This window comes from Pleurodeles waltl, chromosome 11 (assembly GCF_031143425.1).
Source record: "Pleurodeles waltl isolate 20211129_DDA chromosome 11, aPleWal1.hap1.20221129, whole genome shotgun sequence".
Classification (NCBI taxonomy): Eukaryota; Metazoa; Chordata; class Amphibia; order Caudata; family Salamandridae; genus Pleurodeles; species Pleurodeles waltl.
In genome coordinates this window covers 902076350-902093835 of record NC_090450.1, presented here as the reverse complement: position 1 = coordinate 902093835, position 17486 = coordinate 902076350, and the positions used below count along the sequence as shown (strand labels likewise).

The 17486-nt window shown below is 43.0% G+C and overlaps 1 protein-coding gene across 1 annotated transcript in view; it reads left to right on the top strand.

Annotated features, from left to right (window-relative positions):
* Positions 1-17486, top strand: part of ERP29 (endoplasmic reticulum protein 29) — a 109756-nt gene that overhangs the window by 55198 nt on the left and 37072 nt on the right. The window contains exon 2 of the mRNA XM_069214821.1: positions 15023-15161. Coding sequence (XP_069070922.1) covers positions 15023-15161 — 139 coding nt within the window. The remainder of the gene's footprint in view (positions 1-15022; positions 15162-17486) is intronic.

Genomic DNA, 17486 nt, shown 5'->3' with positions numbered 1-17486 from the left:
GTTACTCTTAAGCGTAGGAAGGAATAAGTTATGTCCCTCAATGTTTTAAATTGGGGCTGTGTTAAAAAGGAATCTTTAGGATGGGCATCGCTCATTCGAGCCAGTCCCAAAAGCACTATGAGGAGGCATCTCTTCGGTTATGAAGTAAGTGGAAGACCTGTTTATGCTCCAGTATAAGAGTGGGCGAGTATAGAATTTTAGAACCATTGTTATGTTTAGCCAAACCATGTCAGGCCTGCACTGTGCATGTACCCATGTTCACCTGGTATGTGTGCCTGGGTAGTAGTCGGCCTCTGTTCTCTTCAGGGGCACAGAGACACAGCCTCAGTCACAATATGAGGAAAAAGAGGCACAACATGATACTGGTAATGGGCAAAGTATGCCTGTTCCTATAGCTGGGGCTGCAAATGCCCCTCGCCTAAAAGGTAATATTAACAGGTGCCAACTCAGTTGAGGCTGTCTACCCGCCGCCCCAACCAATGATCATCATCGTGTAGAGTTTTTAAAAAGCTCTGTACAAGGGGTTAGAGATATTAAATAGTTAAAGAAGCTTGATTAGACTAATCATTGTAATAATGGCTATTCTTCAGCATTGTATACAGAGTGCTAATGCAGAGTTCAGTCCACTCCTGAATTTTAGTCATCAGTGTATCATAATTCTCTCTTATCTCTGCATCCACTTCTTGGTGTATCTTTATCCCCTAAATAGCTTACTGAGGCTTCCCGGCACCATAAGGAAAAGTCAAGCTCAGGCTGGGCAGTGCCCAGAGTCAGCTGAAACATCTCCGATTTGTTCCAGTTAATCCGGAGGCCAGACTTCCCACCAAGGCCAATGATTTCCACACAGTGGGGAATAGGTTTTGGTCCAGCTTCTTTGCGCTTATTAGAATCTTGTCAAGAAAGGAGAACAGGATCCCTCCAGGAGTGATGTTTTCTAAGTATACATGCTACTTTCTCAAGTGCAGTATCATACAATAATGGGATAATGGGCATCCCCACTAAGTGGCCCAGTATTTTTCAGTTCATGGCAACATGCAGCTTTTTTATTTTCACGTGTGGCTTATGGGCCAAGCATAACAACAAGATTCTCATAATAATAATCCTCACCCAGGCTGATTATACCGAGAGTCACAAAAAAGAAAAATCCATTCAAGGGAGGAAACGCTTTTTCAACAACAAAGTATACGGCTGGGAGTTTAGGAATAATTTATTGATGAAGTATCAGCCCCCTTATGTAAGGTAGGAGCTTTATAGATCTAGTTTTCACCAGTATATTAAGGTTTATATTCAAGAAACAGATGGGACGGTTCTTGTTGCCCAGTTTAAGTGGTGTAATTATAAGTGCTTCACACAACATTGTGGGGAAAAGTCTCACTTCCACCTATGCTTCTTCAGACATGGTCAGAAGGTAGGGAGCCAATATTTCTCCATGCACTTTACGACATCTGACTTAAGCCATCACTACCTAAGACTTTACCTCCTGCCATGGATTTGATGGTCTCCTTGACCTCGGAGATCATAATCGATTTCAACAATGGCTCTCCTTCCACCCAAGGCATTCTTTCTCCAGATAGAATGTGATGTATTTTTCCCAGAAAGCAGATTCAAAAGAATAAAGCTCAGTAGGGTACTTAGCGAAAGTCGTCCGAATTCTAGGGATGCCTCTCAAAGAAGATTCTTTTGTCCTTATTTTCAATCACCTTCTGTGACGGTCACTGTGGATTTATCAGCCTAGCTTTGGTCCAACTTGCGAGCACCCCATCATAATAATGCCTGGTAGTTGCATATTTACTTAAGTATTTAATTTCCCTTTTTGCTTCCTCAAAACATTCCATTAAAACCTTATTTACCTTCCGTCTCTGCTTTCTGCAACTGGATATATTCACCTTTCAATAGTTGGATCTCCATCCGTTGACTCGAAAGGATGTTAGGAATAGATTTAAGCATACCAGCTTCTTTAGTGATACATGTACCCCAATGTAAGCCTTGAATGCTCCCAGATTATTCCCAGAGTGGACTCTAAGCCCACATTTTGCTGGAAGTACACCATGACAACTGTCTGGACTTCAGCTTTAGATAGCATATCCAACAGTGCCTCAGAGGGGAAGCTCTATGTCCTTTGACTGTTGCCATGTAGGCAGGGCTGGTGTTAACAGCACAGGGGAGTGGTCATACAGTGTACAGAGCTGAATTTCAGTTTTCATCCTCTGGTTGAAGGCAGCATCTAGAATGGCAAGCTAAAAAAATATATATTAAACAGAGCATCGGGCTCTGAGAAGTAGTATGTATTATCCCCTTTCATTGGATATCTAATGCCAGATATCCACCAGCTCATGTTGCTGCTTCATAGTGGACAAAGCCTGTGGCTATACTGATTATGGGTAAATGTACAAATAAAAATCCCAAATTTTGCTTACCTGCACCTTTCCATTTGCTCAATATCAACCCAATTAAGTCTTTGCAAACCACAGTATGTCCTGCTTCTCACAATTTTTTCACAGATGATATGTTATTCAAAATGAGACATGGGTTTCAGCATATCTTGGCACCAAATATAATTTCAATTCTATTGAGAATGTGTGACCACTATTATAGCATTATAGTCTGTGTCGAAGGCTGTAACAGGCCACAAGCCCAATTGTTTGGGCCTATAATGAAGGTGTAACCCTCTAGCAACTGGTATATCCCTAGGCAGAAGGACTGCAATGTTATTGGAACATGCCACCCATTGGAATAACATGTTCTAAATTAAAAAGTGAGAAACAGAAAGACAAACATTGGAATGTTGAAGAAGTTCACTACCAAGCATTATTGACCCTGGGCCACTTTGTTGTCTTTAGTGAATATTCTAACGTTCCAGCATTCAAATATAGTCCTCTAGCCACAACTGGAGGCTATTCTGGCTGTTAAAGGACCTGAACCTGAATGAAAGGCCCGAGCCAAAAGCTAGAGCCTATAACAAGGGAAAGGGTCTTTAACAACCAGTATAGCCCAAGGCAGAAGGTCTATAAGGCTATTAGAAATTCCACTAACTGATGGTAGAATGTCCTAAATTAAAAAGGGAGAACCAGAAATACAAACATTGGAATGTTGGAGCAGAAGGCTTATAACAGCCATTATCATGCTCGATTGAAACTGAAGTTGATTCTCTCCTCTCTGGATGCTATGTGATGACCTGAGTTGTCTGAAGAAACCGAGCTTTTGAGAGTCATATCTGGGCGTGTTTCACTGGCAGGACAGAACATTTTACAGCAGACAGAGAATATTTTCTTCTATTAATTCCATTGTTTCTCAAGTTTCATTTTCATATCTCGGATTTGTTGATGTTGTAAAAGTCTCTCGGAGACCATATAACAATTTACCCAAACCCAATTGAGTTTCATGACATACAACTAATCCATCCTTTCTGCAAAAGATTTTTATCATTACTGCTAATACAATCATTGCTTTACCTGTATGTTGGTATAAATATAAATTGAGTTTTAGAGAGTTAGCCATTAATAACAGTTTAGACCCAACAGATTTGAAGGTGAATAACTTTTGCCTCTCTCACGCAAATTAGCTTATGACAAAGTGCTAAATATCGTGTTATTCAAAATATATTCTTCAAATACCAACATTCTCAGCAGCTCTGACACATTTAGGGCCTGATTACGACCTTGGCGGATGGGATACTCCGTCACTAATGTGACGGATATCCCGCCTGCCGTTTTACAAGTTCCATAAGATATAATTGAACTTGTAGTACGTTTGTGACTGAGTATCCCATCTGCCAAGGTGGTAATCAGGCCCTTAACCTATTCACACAACACCTTCAGCCCTATAGAAGAATGAAGCCAGCATCCAAAAAGTCTTGCAGCTGGGTAGCTAAATTGGCTTTACTTGTTGGATTATCAAGTCTTCCGAAGGATATCAATGGCTTTGTATCTGTCTTGTAAGAAGCTGATTTACAGAGGCATTCCACATACACTATGGGCCTCATTATGAGTTTGGTGGGTTGCAGAGGCGGCCCGCCAAACTCCTCACAACATTAGGCCGCCTGTGCGGCCTAACCCCGCCCACCCATCCGTCCTGCCAGCCTTGCGGTGAACAAGGCCTTAACATTGCAGCCGGCTCCTAATGGAGCTGGCTGCAGTGTGGCGGTGTGGCGGGTGCAGCAGTAAACCCACATTGCACATTCCACTGTCCGTAATTCGGGCAGTGGAATGCACGACTGAGCTGTGCATGGGGGCCCCTGCACTGCCCATGCCAAGCGCATGGGCAGTGCAGGGCCCCTCGAGTCTCCGATTCCGCCAGCCTTTCCATGGCAATGCAAACTGCCATGGACAGGCTGGCGGATGGGGACTCGTACTCCCCAGGGCCTGCCGGACTACAACCGCCGGGGCCACCAGGCTCCGCTACGGTCATAATAACGTGGTCGGACCGCCACTTTGGTGGCAGTGCGACCGTGACTCTGGTGACTGCTATGGTCATAATGTGGCCCTATATCTGGACCAATAAATAAAATACTGCAAAGTATAAACACAAACACAAACTTTGGCAAAATTAGTTTTGAGAATAAATTATCTTTAGTAACGTGTAATTTGAAATAAGCTAAATTTAACATTAAACATTTTCAAACGTTAGAAGTAAAGGTTATGCCAGGGTAGGTAAGTTCATCACGAGCCAGTCAACCCCTATTGTTCACAATGACTCCTGACAGTATTTCTTGAGAAAGAAATGTCATAGACATGTTCCAAATAATTTTGTGGTCTTCAATTAAGAATCGCTCTATCAGGAGGAGGGATAGAAGACTGGCAAAGTCAGTAGCATATCATTACTAAATACTAGAAGCTTCACTTTGTTGTTTCTAATTGCTTGTTGGTGATCAGCCAGGAGTTTCCACACTAACTAAGACAATAGTTGGGAAAGTGGACAGCTTCGCGTTGTCCTTTCCCTATTGCAAAACTATCAGAAATGTAACTATACTCAATTACTTATAACTGATGTATAGAGCTTCAGGGCAGTGCCCAATGTACTGTTCATATTCATGTTTTGGAGAACTGCAAATAAATAGCTCCACTGAATATTGTAAAGTGAATGTTGTGCAAGTAAACCTTTCAACAAACAGGAGTTGTTTGAAGTTATAAGCTTGGGTATTGTGTAAGACTTGACATGTGTTTTCAAATGTATTTGGCCTTTTAATAAGATGACCTTGGTCCTTCTGTTCTATACTTGTAATCCGGACGCTCTTACTTTAGCTATAGTCCTAGTATTCGTATTCAGTAGGGAAACAATGCAAATGTTTTGTGCAGTTTAAGTGATCACAAATTTCCCTAGAAATTACAGTGATATGAGACTTTTGTTTGGCACTGGGAAAATAGTTTTCAATGAATACATTTTAACTTTAAAAAAAAAAAAAATGTATAAAGTATGCATTGTACAGTTGAGCCGAATGGGTGGTAGCCAGCTGTGCAACGTAAAACATGGACATTTTATTAGTGCCAGAAGCCTTGCCAAGTTTTAGCAACCTCCTAGTGACAGAAATACCAGCATTGGAAGCATTGTGGTTAAATGTTGCCTCAGGTTTAATGGCTGTGTGAGGCATGGTTAGTTGTTCCAGGAAAACACTTTGATTCATAGCTGAGGACGGGGCCTCAAAAGTGATTAGTACAAAGACGCAAAGTCAGCATTTTGGTTGTGTCTTTAGTCAGAATATCAGCATTTACATTTGTAATGGCTTGTTACAGTTTCTTCTTGTTAATCTGATCCAACTCCAACTCGTGCTACAATGCAGGAGTCAAAGAGAATGCTTTGGGAACTTGTGACTTAAGTAATTTTAGTTGAGTTTCTAGATGTCTAAGCTAATGTTTACGTTTTCATGTTGGTCGGAGATAAGTAAAACATGAGCAAAGGCCTTAAGACTTTTCAAAACAAGGTTTGAATCTTCTTTGTTTTCATAACCAACTTTATTCGATTTAGTATACACCATGACAACACATATTTACAAGTAATCTTAGCCAAAGTTTCTGCACTATTATCAACACTCGCCCCCAACCTCCCTCCCTCATCCCATTTTCCCTTATGTTCTTCAGTGCACATATGTAGTCCAAATCTTGTTGTGCTTCTTTCGGAGATCCTCTGGCTGTATATATGGGTTCTTCTGTCATAGCAACCAGTCCATTACCGAGGTCTATTTTGCCACCACAGAGGCAATGTAAGCACTATGCATTTAATTAAGTTGGATCAAGCCTAGGCTGGATGGAATGGCTGTGGTGCGGGGGGACATACAAGTGTCTCTCCAATCAGCCTCCTTGAGGGTACCCACCCAGGATTCCCATTTAGTTTTAAGCAAGTCAAGGGTGTTGGAGTTAATTCTAAGCATTTTGTAGAGTTGGGAGACAACACGTTTCCCAAGCCGGCCTTGGAGGACTTTGGCTTTGAGTGGGTTACATTTTGGGAGGTTTACCAAGGTAAAGCACAGGAGAGGCATGCCGCAGCTGTAAATACTTATGGCATTGGGTCATAGAGAGGGAGTATTGGGCTTGTAGATTGTGAAAAGACAATGATGGAGCCATGCCAGTCCTTTCCCAAAAGTGTGATCCTTATTTTGTCCCAAGTGACAAAGCCAGGTCTCTCAATTAGAAAGCTACTCAGGCATCCAGGCCACAGTGGGGTTTGCTGAGTGAGTCTGCCATACCAGTCCATCTTTTCCATTGCAGCCCGCCATGTTTGGACAACCACTCTGGTGGGCTCTGGCAGGTCTCAGTGGAGTGGAGCCCAATAGGGGAGATGGAGAACCCTGTCTAAACCCAGTTGGCTCAGTTCTAGTCTATATGCTAGGCCACCCCATCCTCCCGTCAGTTGTTGATCATGAGTTAGCAAGGAGGTTCAGTAATAAAGGCACATGTCAGCCATGCCCATGCTGCCGTCATAGGGCTGTTGTCCGCTTTTTTGAAAGGTTGTCCGAGGGGGTTTGCCTGCCCATAAGAAAGAACGGGTCTGTGACATCAGATTGCTGAACCACTGCGCTCGTACTGCTGAGGGGAAAGTTGTGAAGGATATAGAGAAAGTGCAGTAGGCAGCCGCGGCCCGTCCTTTGGGGTTGAGGGGCCACGCTCCCTCACCTTTTGCCCCTCATGAAGAGTGCCCGTTAGGCTGAGCAAACGTCACCCCGACAGACACCATTTATTTTCAGATCAGGCAGCCAGGAGCTAGACATGCGCGATTTGCGCAGGCTCCTGGTTGCCTGAGGTGAACTTTGCTGGGCTGAAGAGTTCACAGCTCCTATGGGCGTGACTTCCTCAGCTCAGCAAAGGTGCCTCGAGGCCCTCCCCCTCGGTGATGAGGGATCATTTGACTGACCTGAGCGCTTCAGCTTTAAGCCCTGAAGCGCCCAGGGCGAGGGTCAATCTGTGACACCTTGTCACAGGGTGGGGTGGGGTTAGCAGTGTTACTGACCCCATCCCACTCTGTGAGGAGGTCAGCCAATGAGGAAAGGCAGCAGTCCCAACCCTCCTGGGACCTTCGAGGCTGAGCTGAAGGTAAGTGTGTGTGTGTTTTTAAACAAATGGTGCGTGCATGTACGTTTGAATGTTTGATAACGAGTGTTGTGAATGGATGTGCAAGTGTGCGCCGTGTATGAATGGATGAGTGTGTACGTGTGTCCCTCCTGCCCCCCTCCCTCCTAAAATAACAAGCCACCACAGGCAGTAGGATCATCATCTTGAACAGTGCCACTTTACCAAGGATGGTAACACCTTCCAGCTCTGGAAATCTTGTTTTATGTGCACTTCCAAGGGTGTTATGTTTTGGGACCAAGAAAGCTCCGGGAGCATCGAAGGTTTCCCGATGTAGGGACCAAAGGGGATTTGGCCCAGTTAGTGCATAGATCAGGAGCCGGAATTACCGAGGCCTCCTAACTGAGGGATGGCTTACATATAGGAGCACTTCATCTCCGTAGAGGGAAATGTGATCCTCCACACCAGCCCCCAGCTCCAACCATGTATTTTGAGCATTGCAACGAATGAGACAGGTCAAGGGTTCAATTGGCAGAGTAAAAATTAGGAGCATCAGGGGCAGCCCTGTCTTGTATCCTGCTTGATCTGGCTCTGATAGTATGCCATTGGTACAAACTTGCGCCTCCGGTGTAGAATAGAGAAGGCAGACTTATCCACAGAATCTAGGGCTGAAGCCCAGGCTTTCCAGAACTTCAACTAGAAAGGATCAATGTATGGAATCAAATGCTTTTTCAAAGTCTACTGGAACTAGGGTGCATGCGTTTGGTATTTTGGACTGACACGCTAACGCAAGATAGAGGCACCTGAGACAGTGACTGGCATTGCACCCTGGCATAAAGCCACTCTGATCCGGGTGGATAAGATCTGGAAGTACTCTAGAGAGCTGGGATGCCAGAGCTTTGGCAAATATCTTGAGTAATTAAGAATATAGGTGTATACGAGGCATAATGATCAGGGGTTCTCTGCTTTATGCACAACCACAGCGATTGCCATTAGTAGTTGTTTCTAGGTAAAGGTCCAGCAATCGAGGCGCTAATAGCTCGCGGAGCCTTCAGCAGTATTCACTTGGGTAGCTATCTGGCGCAGGATGTCTTGCCTGCATTCAAGTCTGTCACAGCATCACCAACCACCTCCAGCTTAAGTAGGGAGGCAAGATCTTCCTTTTGCAAGGGAGATAGGGATGGGAGTGGAATATTAGGCGGTATGGGGTTAGACCGAACTAAGGAGAGCAGAGGGCTCAGGGCACACAAGTCACAGTAGGAGTCTGTAAAGCTTGCAGCTGTCGGAGGCCTTGCATCTCCAGATGCCCCTGTGGTCTACAATCTCTGGGACTGCTTTCGAAGTCATGTAGGACACATTGGGCCTGATTCCAACTTTGGAGGAGGTGTTAATCCGTCCCAAAAGTGACGGTAAAGTGACGGATATACCACCAGCCGTATTACAAGTCCATTATATCCTATGGAACTCGTAATACGGCTGGTGGTATATCTGTCACTTTACCGTCACTTTTGGGACGGATTAACACCTCCTCCAAAGTTGGAATCAGGCCCATTGTGTTTCCAGTCAAAGGATCCACGCCTCTAGGTTGGCCATCTTTTTTTGTTTCTTTTTTCTGCCTGGCGCAGAAGTGATTTAGCCACACCTAGTCGTGGCATTGACCACCAAAGAGTGCCAGCAGATGAGACAGAGCCCTGATTAGTCTTGAAATAAGTTTATATTTTGAACTCTAAAGCTTCAACCTACTTGATGTTAGAGAGGTACCATGCATCAAGGTGCCAAATGGGGCATGAGGTGGCTGCGGAAATCCCTAAGTGTAGGAGAACTGCTGAGTGGTCAGAGATGCTACACAGGAGGATGGTTACTGCTGTGGTGTGAAGTGCATCGGTCGCAGGAAGCATAAAAGGGTTAATCCGGAAGAGGGTGTTACGCACTGCAGAGGTGTGCGTGAATTCCTATTCCTGGGGATGCCAGATCCTCCATATGTTGTACAGCCCCAAAGCGGACATCAACAAGGTAAAGGATTGCGAGGTTCCCTTACAGTGTGTTGTTGAAGTGAGGGTGGAGTCCCAAAGGGGGTTCAGGACAGCATGAAAGTCACCCTCTAAAATAGTGATTCCCAGGGGGAATCCTGGAACTAGCTGTTTGCAGGCTTTCAGTGTCATTTGCGGTGCATTGGATGGGACGTATGTAATGACAAGACTGCAGCAAAGTCCTTCAAATGTGCCCTTGATCCCTACATCTGCCAGTGGTTCTAGGCTAATGGAAGCCACCACAAAGGGGAAACTTCTATTTAGAAGTCTGGTTCCCCTGGAGAAGCCCACATTAATCACCCCATCATACCCACAGCAGCCTAAGAAAGGGCATCAAGTGTCTTAAAGGTGAGTTTCTTGGAACATAAGTACAGAGGGAAAGTGTCTTTTTTCATTTTGGAGTACTGCTGTGTGCTTAATGCGGTCTAGAAGGCCATTTACGTTTGAGGTTATGATTGTGAAGTTAGCCATGGCAGGTCCAGGGGTTCCAGGGAAAGCAAAAAGCATGCATGTGTATGGGGTCAACTATGAGGAGCCCTGGTGTATTGTGAGTGTTTGTATGCTAAAGATTGTAACAAAAACTTAAAAGCAAATAAAAAACAGTTCCCTTACACCTAAACTTGCCCACACCCCATACTTCCTAAGCACCTGTCGCCCAAACCCTACATAGAAAAAAACAGAAAAGTCACTCCTGGTTGTCAAACCTGAAGAGGGGGACCTCCACTGTGGAAGGACAGTTGCACATATGAAGACTGCGAAACAGTTATTGTCTAGACCTAGGTCCAGAAGTCAGGGTCTCAGAAGTCTGGTTCTAGCCAGCCGCCTGGGAACCCGTCCTCGAGATTCTTTAGTTTGGGGATCCTCCTCATTTCATCAGTCTGAGGAGGTCACAATGAAGGATGGAGAGAGTTGGGCTCTGTGCCCAAGGGCAATAGACTTCCATCCATTTCAGACGAGTCCGATGCCCAGCTGTGAATGAACCTGCTCCTGCGTGTTCTGCGTTGTGGCTGGGTGGTGTGGAAATCTTGGGTGTAGGCCACCGAGCCACACAGATCCTTGGTTCGCACACCCAGAGGATGGGCAGATAACCTTCTGTTTCTGTATTATTTTCAAGGTTGCAGGAAACATCACCTTGTACTACAGATTCATTGGTCTTGAGAAAGGATTTGCACTTCTGCTGTACATTTTGGGAGTAATCTGGAAAGATCATAATTTGTGTGGACTGAAAAAGAGATCTCCAGCTTTGCTTGCTTCCTGCAGGATACTGTCTCTGTCTCGGAAGTTCAGGATGCAGGCAATGAGCCGTTGAGGAGAGCGCCCAAGGGAGGTTTACTGGCCAAGGATCGTTGTGCACGCTCCAACACAAACCACTGAGAGAAATTGGCAGTGGGCAACCAGGGCTTCAGCCAGGATTTAAGGAAAGTCTCCGGGTGCGATGCCTTTGCCCTTTCTATAAACCCCACAAAGTGCAAGTTATTACATCTAGAACGATTCTCAGCACCATCTGCTCTGGCTTCCAAAAGGTTACTAGTAGTGAGTAGTTTGTTAACTGAGGATTTGAGTGTATTGATGTCATCTTCCAAGGTACCAACCATGTCCCCCCCTTCCCTGACAACAGAAGAGACACTGCACCGATCTTGGCGGAGCGGGATCCACCTTGACTTCCTCAATTTTGGATTCCACCATTTCTTTTGATGCTTGGATTGCTTTTAAAATAATGTTTGTGTCTTTAGGTTTTTTCTGTATAGGGTGTCAGTAGCCCATATTCGCAAGGAGTGCCCGTAGATGTAGGAGCCATAGTGAACCAGTTAATTCTTGGTTGGGTCTGGGAGGAAGGACCTTTTTTAGCACCCCATTAAGCAGGTTGGATCTGGAGGCCTTAAAAGTACGCGTCACTCAACCCAGGAGGGTTAGACCTCATCAGTCAATGTTGGTCAGCCTGCTTGCCCCTGAAAAGAAGGTCCAGAAATGCTGCAGATGGCTGAGGTGGCAGCACAAGTAGTTGACCAACTGGCTGGTACGAGTAGCAAGGATGCAGCACACACCCACTGCAGAGCATAGTCTCTCTGGTCTGTAGCCAGAAGGATCAGTACCATACAAGTGAGGCAGTCTGCGGGATCCCACCGGGCCTCCGATGCACATCGAAAGCAGGGGAAGTTGTGGCCAGTGCCCCAAACTTTACAGGAGGCCACATTTACAGGTGTTTTTTTTCTTTGAGCTCATCATTAAATATTGTATGGATGGCCACTGGATGGTTTGACATATAACTAGATTAAAGACAGCTGTAAACTTGAAAGAGATAAAGTTAGTTGTAAAATGAAGGGCTTTTTTTTTTTATTAAGGGCAGAGTCATCTCTAGAATCATATAAATGTGAAGATTGGTGAATCACACACCAGGCATTAAAGAAATCAGAACAACTCTGCTCTTCTGGTTTCTTCCTTGGGTGAAAGGTTCGACAGAGACAATGTTGAAGTCCCCACCTTAAAAAAAACTTCCAAGGTGTAGAAGTTGATTTTCAAAGAGACCCTTAGCAATAGGACTTTGGCCCTCATTACAACCCTGGCGGGCAAAGACCGCCAGGGCTGTTTTGGCGATTGCACCGCCAACAGGCTGGCGGTGCAATCTTGCCTATTTTGACCGCAGCGGAAGCGAGGGGGTCGCACAGCGGTTGCACCGCCGGGACCGGGGGTTTTCTGCCACGGTGGTCCCAGCGGTTTTAATCAGAGTCCCCTTCCAGCCAGCCTTTCCATGGTGTTAGGAACCGCCATGGAAAGGCTGGTGGGAAGGGGAGTGCAGGGGCCCCCACACTGCTTTTCCAGACAGTGAAAAGCGCGATGGGTGCAGCTGCACCCGTCGCACAGCTGCAACACCGCCGGCTCCCATGTTGTGGCCCACATCCCCGCTAGGGGCGACGGGCGGAAACTCTATTTCCGCCCGCCGGCTTAGCGGGGATGTGCGGCCGCACAGCGGTTACAACTTGGCAGGCGGCAGTTGCCGCCCGCCAATGTTGTAATGAGGCCCTTTATCTCTTATGAATGAGACTACTAACACCTTTTGACATAGAAGAACTGAGGCTATGTACTTCCAAGCCAATTCTATACCTTGTTAGTCTCATGATTTTCATTGGAACTGTGGTTTTCTTGCAACTGAGGCATCATTTTGCTCTTCTTTTCAGACAAGATAAGACTTGTTGGCTTTGGATGTGGTAGTGAACTTTATTTACATTTTTAGATGCACATTTTATTATTAAAGTCATTTTCCACAAGACCAGTATGATGCAACTGAATGCAATATTGTACTTCAAGGTGAATTTATGCATGCTCCAGATAATGAGCAAAAATAAATTACATTTAGAAAAATGATTAGCCCCCACTGTGGAACTATCAACAAACACTATGATGTTCATCATTATAACCATATACAGTGTCCCAAAAAAAGTGTATGGACTTCATAATGAAATAATGTGATTCCGAACCCTAACTACTAATGATTCCTATACATGTGTAAGATGTAACCAAGCGTTAAATAGTACCTGGGCATCCATTTGCATTATCAGTTCCAATACAGCAAAAACCTTGAAACCTATACGTCAAAAACATATAACAAAATTGAGAACTTAACTGGGGGATTCTTGAGGCAAAGTTAGTAGCATAGGCAGACCAGACACTTAGAAGACATAGTGAAATGTCAGGTATCTAAACCTAGGGAAGATGTCTGAAGACTGTGAACGGCCACCAACATATACAATATTAAATGTTGTGAGCAGAGATACCATATCATAGCAATCTAACAAATTAACAATACAATGCACTGCCTTTTCAAAATATTGTGATAAACCCATGAAGAACAACCCAATCACTAAGAAGGGAGGAAACAGAGGTTAGTAAAGCTATGAGGTAGGATTCTGACACACTTCAATTATAGGCCAATTCAGATGTTAGGAGTACAAAAATAAGACATTCGCATGCAAACATAATAAACAAGCAGACTTGAATATGAATATTACAGTGTATTGTTTAGTCAAATTATTGTGATACTTTGGTCAGCCCTCTTCAGTCATTGGGTTTAGTGTTATTTCATAGTTTGCTTTGCTTGGATAGGCTGTCCATCAAGAAATGACATGGAAAATAGTATGCTAATGAAGTATGTACAATGCTGAGATAATTGACATGCATTCTCTTAAGTATTATCAAAAAGTTAAAAGAAATTATAAAAAAAGACAAGCTTGGACCCAGTTTTCTTTAGATGACATGAAAATACTGTCTCTGTCAATAGTAACGTATATGCACATAATTTGCTGTTTAGAACTTTTACGATCACCACACCAATTTCATGCTGTGACTCCTATTCACTCTTCTTTCAGGGTGCAGCCTAACTCTAGATTCGGGAAAATATGATTTTGCCGTTTTTTTCCCTTTTGGTTTCACTGACAGCACCAGGTATGGCCTGTCTAGTACTTCAACTTTGTGGTCCCGATTCACAAAGCCATTTATGGGTGTGAACCTACTTTTATGTACAGAAATGGCTCCTTTTCCACTTGTCACATAATCACAAAAGGATGGCTCACAGGCATAGATGTACAACCCTGTTGTGCGCTGTTAAACATCTAAGCTGTGGAAGCAGGCAGATTAATGCATTGTTTAAAATGAGAGTTTGTAAACGCCCACAGATATGTCAGTTAGTTATCATGCACAAATCCTCTTTGACTTTGCACGTGGTCATTATGGCCGGAGATAGGGCATGTTAGTTCAGCAGATGTGTTACTCGCTCACAGATGTGACAAATATCCTGTCCACTGTTTTGCAAGTGTCATAGAATATAATTCCCTTGTAATAAAGTGGACAGAATATCTGTCACATTTGTTAGAGTAACCCACCTGCCAAATTCCAAACCAGGTCCTTAGTTGAGTTACAGAATGTTTTCCCTTGGACAAAACGTGGTGCAACTATACAGTGGGGAAATAGCAAATATTAATTCTTGACTGACATAGTCTTTTAAACCGTGTCCTAGGTGCAGCAGTTTATGATTTATAGTTTTAAATTTACAAGTATTTTTGTGAAATGGGCCCTTTGAGTCTTCATCGTATTTACAGTTCCCAAACCAGTTTGCCTACCCTCTGGTTACAGGTACCACTGTGGGTATATTTCGTAGCTGCCGTTGTATTCACTGCACAGAAATATCCATGGATTCTGATGTTCAGGATCTATGGTTTCTGAGCTAAGATTCCACCTTAGGTGCACCTTTCATATTTGCATGTATGAAAGGCCCGAGTTTCTGGTGTTCCCTGTTTGCCCTCGCAAAGGGAAATAACTCATTTGTTTGCACTGATAAACTTTGAAAGAGTTTGTGATACGCCTGTTTGTGTTTGCCGTTGGCAGCAAGAAGTTCCTCTTTGTAATTTGAGTGAAAACAAAATGTGATTCTTTTCAATAATATGTGGCAGTGTTTTGAAATAGTCAAACTACTATTCATTAAACATTGTCCTCTTTTAGGTGCTCACTAAAAGTAAGTTTGTGCTGGTGAAATTTGACACTCAGTACCCTTATGGCGCAAGTCAAGACGAATTTAAAACCCTTGCAGAAAGCTCATCTTCAAGCAAGGAACTTCTTGTTGCAGAAGTTGGGATTTCAGGTAAAATATAAGTAGAGCATTTTAATAGTAAATTAATGCTTTTAATATTGGAGAATCGTTAACACTGTAACAAATCTAAAGTATGTTTTTGTGTAGGTATTGGTCTGTCACAGCAAGAATAAGATCTGGAACATTTCTCTGACTAATTCAGTGGGAGCAGCCACAGTCTTGCAGTCCATTGCTTAGTTGGCCAAGCTCATCTAGATTAGTTGTACTTAGAATCCTAATGCAATCAGTAAGAGGCCATGAAGAATCCTGGTGGCCTCCTACAAATTTGATTACACATTGGATGATATACTACCTTTGATTGGCTCATTACAGTTTGAAGTAGTCTTTCCATCCTTTGATGTGCTACAGAAATTCAGTTGTAATTGCTGCAGAATCATTACTTTGGACAGTGCTAATGTGACACCCTGATTTACTTCTTTCCAGTCATTAAAGCCTTGATAAACTCAAGAAAAATAGGAAACCTGTATTGGCTTCTCAAAAGATGTAACTCATATACTTATGGCCCACCAGAGACTACAACACTACCTATTATTTGTACTCGTATGTTTTTTTGTTATGCATGTGTTATACATATGTGGATTACACATAATGTGCTAATAAATGTGTGGTATCTGTCTTAAAAGATATTTGATGTTTACACCTCATTTTATCATGCACTTGATCTGACAGATCCACCACGACTAGATGCTTTCTATGTATATGTGAATTGAACCACCTCATATTGGCCCCTCAAACAAATGAGAGGTCAAACAACAGCATGTTTACAGACCACAGGAGCGACAATGAAGGTGTGCACAAGCAGAGCCACGGCTAGTCTGTACTAGTTGGTGAAACAAATATGCCATCTTTTGTAATGTTAAAAGGGAGGGAGGATTCTAGTGTGGTATGGATTGGTGATTTTGAGGGAAACAAATATGGTGAAGGTAGGATTCAGAGACCAGCAGGGAGGTCTCCTCATGCATAGGGTCATCCAAGTTGTTCTTCTGTTGTTGTATGTATGGCATTCATTCCACTGTTAGACATCTGGAAAACATAAGTGAAAATAACACTGCAAAAATAAAATTCAATACAGAGTCATTCTATTTTGCAAGGTAATAAAAAGCAGCTTTGGACCTCTGACCACATTCTTTCCCATTCACAGTCCAGAAACTAATGCTTCCCATATTGCCGTCCCTGTAACTTTTTCATTTATCACCATGTACAGAAATAAGTATTTTGATCATTGTAAAAAAAAAAAAGAAAAAAGGACTTGTTGCTTTTGCCAAGGTTTCCATCTTTGATCAAAAACCTCTTCAATTAGGCCACCAATTCTATGAGCTAGATTAATGTTGTCACTAAATTGTAAATACTTTATTTGCAGCTCTGAAACAAATCCAAACTGAATAACCAGTTTGACTAATGGCAGTAACAGAGCTATTGAATCTAAAATGTTCGATATACGATAGATCATGATTATAGCCCATATCCTAACAGTCTACAAAGTCAATTACATTAATTCATTATACTTTGAAAAACATAGAACACTCTAACTGCTCTTAAAGCTAGGATTCCAGCAGATCCAAAACCATAGAAAAAAGGGAAAGAAAATTTAAAATCCAGACCAGCAGGTATAATACTCAGAGATAACGCACAAAAATGTAACCAGTAATGTTATGTCTTTGTTTTGCACAAACTGACAAAAAGCAAAGCACACTGGATGGTGTCCAACCTTTTTTTTTTCAAGACATGCCAGAGAGTAAATACGAGTATTCTAGATGTCTGATTTATCAGACAGATTCACCAACAGATGCTTTCAATTACTTAAGAAGTACATTGAAATGATGCACAAAGAACTGTGTGAAAAAATCAGTGTTAATTTTATGTAGTTAATGCTGCCTTAAACTGAGCAAAGATGTGGGTTAATTCAGGAGGCCAGGTTGGATTTGTGTTTTTACAACTAATGAACCAAAGATATCCTTGGAGAAGTATGAGATGTCTAACGAATTTTCACAGAACTTTTTTTAAAAAGCTCTCATCCACCTCCACTCCTTCCTGGAAAGTTTCAGGGTAGCTGGTCAAGTGGGAGCAGAGAAAAAGTTGCATCCTTAAACTTGTTTTCCCTATGCAGTTTTGCATAGGAAAATTGAACAACGATACAGCAAACATGGCTAGACAGAATTAAACCAAAATTGGCAGAAAGCTAGATCTTGGTCCAGAAAGTGTGCTTTTTCTGTTTAGGTGTACATCTATTTTGAAGGTTTTGGGAACTGAAGTTTCGAAATGTACATTTTATGCTGTAAAGGATCCGCAAACCTAACAGAGCCAAAAATAAGATCT